General features: G+C 39.8%; 1 protein-coding gene across 1 annotated transcript in view; it reads right to left on the bottom strand.

Moving 5' to 3' along the window:
• LOC138972560 (uncharacterized) overlaps window positions 1-3,617 on the bottom strand; it is a 32,034-nt gene extending 28,417 nt beyond the window's left edge. The window contains exon 1 of the mRNA XM_070345212.1: window positions 3,313-3,617. Within this exon, the coding sequence (XP_070201313.1) occupies window positions 3,313-3,349 (37 nt within the window). The 5' untranslated portion in view covers window positions 3,350-3,617. The remainder of the gene's footprint in view (window positions 1-3,312) is intronic.
• Window positions 3,618-5,499: the final 1,882 nt, after the last annotated feature.

The raw sequence follows: 5,499 nt of genomic DNA, 5'->3' as shown, positions 1-5,499 counted from the left end.
CATAAACAAAGCGTCACGCCTCTACTCAAACAGCTACATTGGCTTCCAGTCGAACAAAGAATTAAATACAAGATCTGCTGCATATTCTATCAAATTGCCGCGGGCACGGCTCCACAGTACCTGTCCGATCTCGTGCAGAAAAACAATCCTGAAAGGGTTGTCCGTTCTGCCTCCCAAAATAAATTTGTCAAGGCTCCTAAGTATCAGAGGGATGATCATGGTGGCCGCTGTCTTTCAGTCGCAGCTGATCATATCTGGAACAAACTCCCTTTGTCTCTACGTCTCAGTCCATCTCTGCCTTCTTTCAAAGCAAATCTCAAGACTCACCTCTTCAGAGAAGCATTCTATGATGATGTAGTTGTCGCGACCCTGTGAAGGTGCACTTTCGGATGAACAATGTTTACTCTGTGTGTGTGTGTGTGTGTGTGTGTGTGTGTGTGTGTGTGTGTGTGTGTGTGTGTGTGTGCGTGTGTGTGGACATGTGTGGGAGGGTGTGTGTGTGTGTGTGTGTGTGTGTGTGTGTGTGTGCATTATAATTGTTGTGTGTACTGGGAGTTCGTTCCTGTAAGAGCCTCTGGATTTTTGTAACATTTATGTTTTGTTTTTGGTTTTTGTTGTAAAGTGTTTATGATTGTGTTCTATTCCGTCAATGGCGTCATTCTGATAATGATGTTGTAATTGCTTTTGTAAAGCGCTTTGTGTGTTCGAAAGCGCTATAGAAATCACCATTATTATTATTATTATTATAAACAAGAAATTCCTCGCAGGTAGGAAAAACACCCCCGTTGGTCAAAGGGAAATAACCATTCTCACTGCACCCATTCTCACTGCCACCAACTGAGAAGGTCATTTCCCTTTGACCATGAATATGTTTCTATATAAGTCCTTGTAGAATCTTAATCCACCAATAACTCCCTAACCGTGTGTTTGACTGGTCCCAATGTTTGTAAGGACCGTCTCAGGAATGTATAGAAACTGTTCACCAAGTTTGGTGACGATCGGTCCGTTCATTCTTGAGATCTATATGCGAACACAAACACACAAACACACAAACAAACACACAAACAAACACATCGAGTGAAACCTATACACACCCCTATACCGGGGGTGTAAAAAATTAAAAAAAACTTGTTTGGTGTCTTTCATGCAAGCGGCTGAACATTTTGTCAGATACGTATTTTCTCTATAATTAGTGTTTGTCTGTCTTTGCACTTAAAACACCGCTGCGCATATATCTGTGAACGTAACGTTTTGTTTTGTACATAGTTAAACGCTCCAACAACTAACTTCCCTTGCTTTTTTTATTCAGAATTTTGGATCGTTGGCAGTCAATTTGTTTTGGGATCTCAGTCAATCGAAGGTAATCTCGTTAGCTCCAGTTATGCTGACAAGTTTCTGCATTTGATCACTGTCGTTAATGCAATACGAATACACGTGGCGTTTACTTGACTTCGAAGTCGCTATCGAGCCAAATAAAAAATCACCGCGTGATTCTTCTTCTTCTTCTTCTTCGTTCATAGGCTTAGACTCCCACGTTCACTCATGCTTTTACCACGAGTGTATTTTTCATAACTCATATCTCATAACATTTTATTGATCCAACAAAGGAAATTAAATTGGTCATCAGCACATATAGGTCATTAATTAATAATTATAAAAGAATAAGAGAAGAAAATTCATAAAACCCATGATAACAAAAAAATATCTAAAGTAATATATGTACAACTACAATACCCTTTTTACTTGCACACTTGACACACCGACACACCAACACACATGCATACATACCCACCAACACACATGCATACATACATACATACATACATACATACATACATACATACATACATACATACATACATTCCATGTTAAAGTGCAGCCAAGAATATCACAATAACCATATCACTGTTTGGACTAACGTGTATGACCGTTTTTACCCCGCCATTCAGGCAGCATACGCCGATTTCGGGGGAGGCATGCTGGGTATTTTCGTGTTTCTATAACCCACCGAACTCTGACATGGATTACAGGATCTTTTCCGTGCGCACTTGGTCTTGTGCTTGCGTGTACACACGAAGGGGGTTAAGTCACTAGCAGGTCTGCACATAAGTTGACCTGGGAGATCGGAAAAATCTCCACTCTTAACCCACCAGGCTGTAGCGACCGGGATTTGAACTCACGACCTTCCGATTAGGAGGCCGACGTCTTACCACCACGCCACTGCGCCCGTCACAGCGTGATTCAAGGTGATCTATTGATTTAGAACAAAATAGTCGTCGATCTATTTTAACAGCAAAATTGTTATGAATCTAAGATTTTTTGACAAGAGAAAACCAACCATAGAAATACAGGCTTTCTTGTTTGTTCACCTGGTTTTGTTCAAAGCAAGTAGTTTAATTTCGCGAATTTCGCGGAAGAAAACAAGCTCAAGTTCGTCTTGGCGAGTGGAAAACAGGCATCGGTAGTTTTGTGTTTGAAACACACACTGAAGTTTGTGTTTTTACACAGTGTTTGTTCTGTGCAAATAAGTCATACTATTAATGCGTGACAATTTAAGGCTTGTCATAGACCTAAATATGTACATGGACATAGACATAAACAAATGCAATATTAATGAGAAACTTATATTTGAAGGCATTAGGCCTGAAAATAATAGTAATAATAATTGTTTTTAAATATTTGCCTATATATATAGATATATATATAAAACATCAGAAATTGTGAAAGAAACAATTGAAAGTCAGCAGAGACTTTCTTCCGAGATTTGTTAAAATCTCTTAGCAGAGAAAGAGAGAGAAATAAGTATCCCTTCACAGACAGCCTATTGGCAGCATCAGACCCTCCTCAAGGGGGGCCGAGATTTACAAAGCAAAGTCCCTTTGTGGGGTATCACAAGGTAATCTAGCCCTGAGGAGGACCATTGTTTTTGTACCTAGACCAGACACGTGTTTCGACACTATTGTGTCTCATCAGTGGTCAGGTGGTACTAATGGCGATATATATATATAAAACATCAGAAATTGTGAAAGAAACAATTGAAAGTCAGCAGAGACTTTCTTCCGAGATTTGTTAAAATCTCTTAGCAGAGAAAGAGAGAGAAATAAGTATCCCTTCACAGACAGCATATATATATATGTTTATACATATAAACAACACAATAAAAAGTCCAAAACCAAGCCAGAATGTCGCATCTTTTTAAATCCAAATTTTCGGCCCGCAGGCCTTCTTCAAGGTGCACAGACCAAGCGTCTCTTACAACACAATATATATATATATATATATATCTATGTAAGACAAGTTCTTCATTCTTACCCTCCTGGGTCCGACAACGCGTGTGACTTTGACACATATTGTTCCTCCAGAGAGCACAGCAGTTTGAAAGCTGGGAGGTTGAGATGTGCTGGGCACCACCCGTCTGCGACTTGCTTTCCTCACGGGATGCTGGTTTCCAGGATGGCTTCTTGGTTGCAGTGGCAGCGCACAAAACACGAATACTTTTCCTTTATATAAAATATTTCTCAAAAGTTTCCTTGGAATGCCCGATGAAGTTATTTCAGAACACAATACGTCATTTTGTCCTCAAGGAAAAGTTTCACCTGTGTTTCAATGGCATACAAACCATTTTTCGGAAAAAAATCCCAGATGGATCCTGTGTTTTATACACGCCCTCGAACATACGCCCTCGGACACTAACGCACGCGCACGCGCGCACACACACACACACACACAAACACATACACACACACGCACGCACGCATGCTCGCACGCTCGCACGCACGCACGCACGCACACCAAACCCACACACACCCACACACACACACCCATACACACACATACACACACACACAGACACACACACACCCACACACACACCAACACAGACACACACACACACACACACACAAACACACACACACACACACACACCAACACAGACACACACACACTGACACACACACACACACACACGGACAAACACACACACACACACACACACACACACACACACACACACACACACACACACACACACACACACACACACACACACAGTACAAGTATCAGCTAATCTCTCCAATATTCCACCGTGAAATGCGTGTCGACATCACGTCCCGCTAACCCGCCCAACAAGCCGCTGAAAAGAACAATACTCAATTATTTCGTTCTGCATCACGTATCACGAAGAACAGCGCACTTTTCCTGTCGAGTTCTGGCGAGAGGAAAACCAATTCACATGCCAAACCAGGTATAAGGATAACATTGAGATGCCTTTGAAAAGATGCGGACTATTTCAGTGGCATTATCTTTCTGTTCATTCTTTTGTTTCTGAAACTGGGGCAGGCACGTTTTCCTTCTTATCGCAAAATTCCACAAATATGTTTTGCTTCAGACTTACTCCGAGGTTCGAAGAAGAAGAAGAGAAGAAGAAGAAGAATGTATTCCGCCATATAGCGTTACAGCCATTGGTATTTGTCCTGGTGAGGAAACACTCATACATCCATAAACTCCTTGCATAAAGCCAAAAGGCTAACAACAACAACAACAACAACAACAACAACAACAACAACAACAACAACAACAACAACAACAACATCGTGTTTAAAAAAAGTTGTTGGATATATTATGTACGAATAAATAGCGGTTAGCAATAGTTGAAAGTTAAGTGCACCATTTAGTTACTGATTTGGCCAGCTAGACTTTGATTTGAGGTGACTTTACTGCTATAGCAATAAAACTGTCTTGTTCATCGCAGTAAAAATAACAACAACAAAACAGAATTTAATGTTACAATACCGAGGCGTGTTGTTCTGAGCAGTAGAAATAACAACAACAAAACAGAATTTAATGTTACAATACCGAGGCGTGTTGTTCTGAGCAGTAGAAATAACAACAAAACAGAATTTAATGTTACAATACCGAGGCGTGTTGTTCTGAGCAGTAGAAATAACAACAACAAAACAGAATTTAATGTTACAATACCGAGGCGTGTTGTTCTGAGCAGTAGAAATAACAACAACAAAACAGAATTTAATGTTACAATACCGAGGCGTGTTGTTCTGAGCAGTCAAACGCCTTCTTTCTGTAAGACACCGTAATTGTAAAACACTCATATTTTGTATCGCATTTAAATTTACTAAATAAATTAGAATTTTAAATCAAAATTACTCAGTGCTTTATGGGAGGCACAGAAGAGGGTAACAATTGTATTTCACAATAAAAAAAACCTGTTTGCAACTTAGATGTTAGCTTTCTTGTTATCTTTTTGTGACAAAGTGAATGTAGAATTACTGTACACAATTTGAAGCTTTGGTTTTGTGTTTAATTTTTTTTTAGAGCCGCTCTCTTGCTTTGCGCCCTCAAAAATTCCAGCTTTCAAAACGGACATGTTGAGTAAGCAATAGTGTAAAGCATCTCCTGATCACAATAAGGCTCATTTATTCTCAAAGTTGCATTGTAAATACATTGCATATAACTCAAATACGTACTGTTTTTATTTAG

Source organism: Littorina saxatilis, linkage group LG8 (assembly GCF_037325665.1).
Source record: "Littorina saxatilis isolate snail1 linkage group LG8, US_GU_Lsax_2.0, whole genome shotgun sequence".
Taxonomy (NCBI): Eukaryota; Metazoa; Mollusca; class Gastropoda; order Littorinimorpha; family Littorinidae; genus Littorina; species Littorina saxatilis.
Note: the sequence above shows the minus strand (reverse complement) of the source record. Positions and strands in the feature narration are given on the sequence as shown.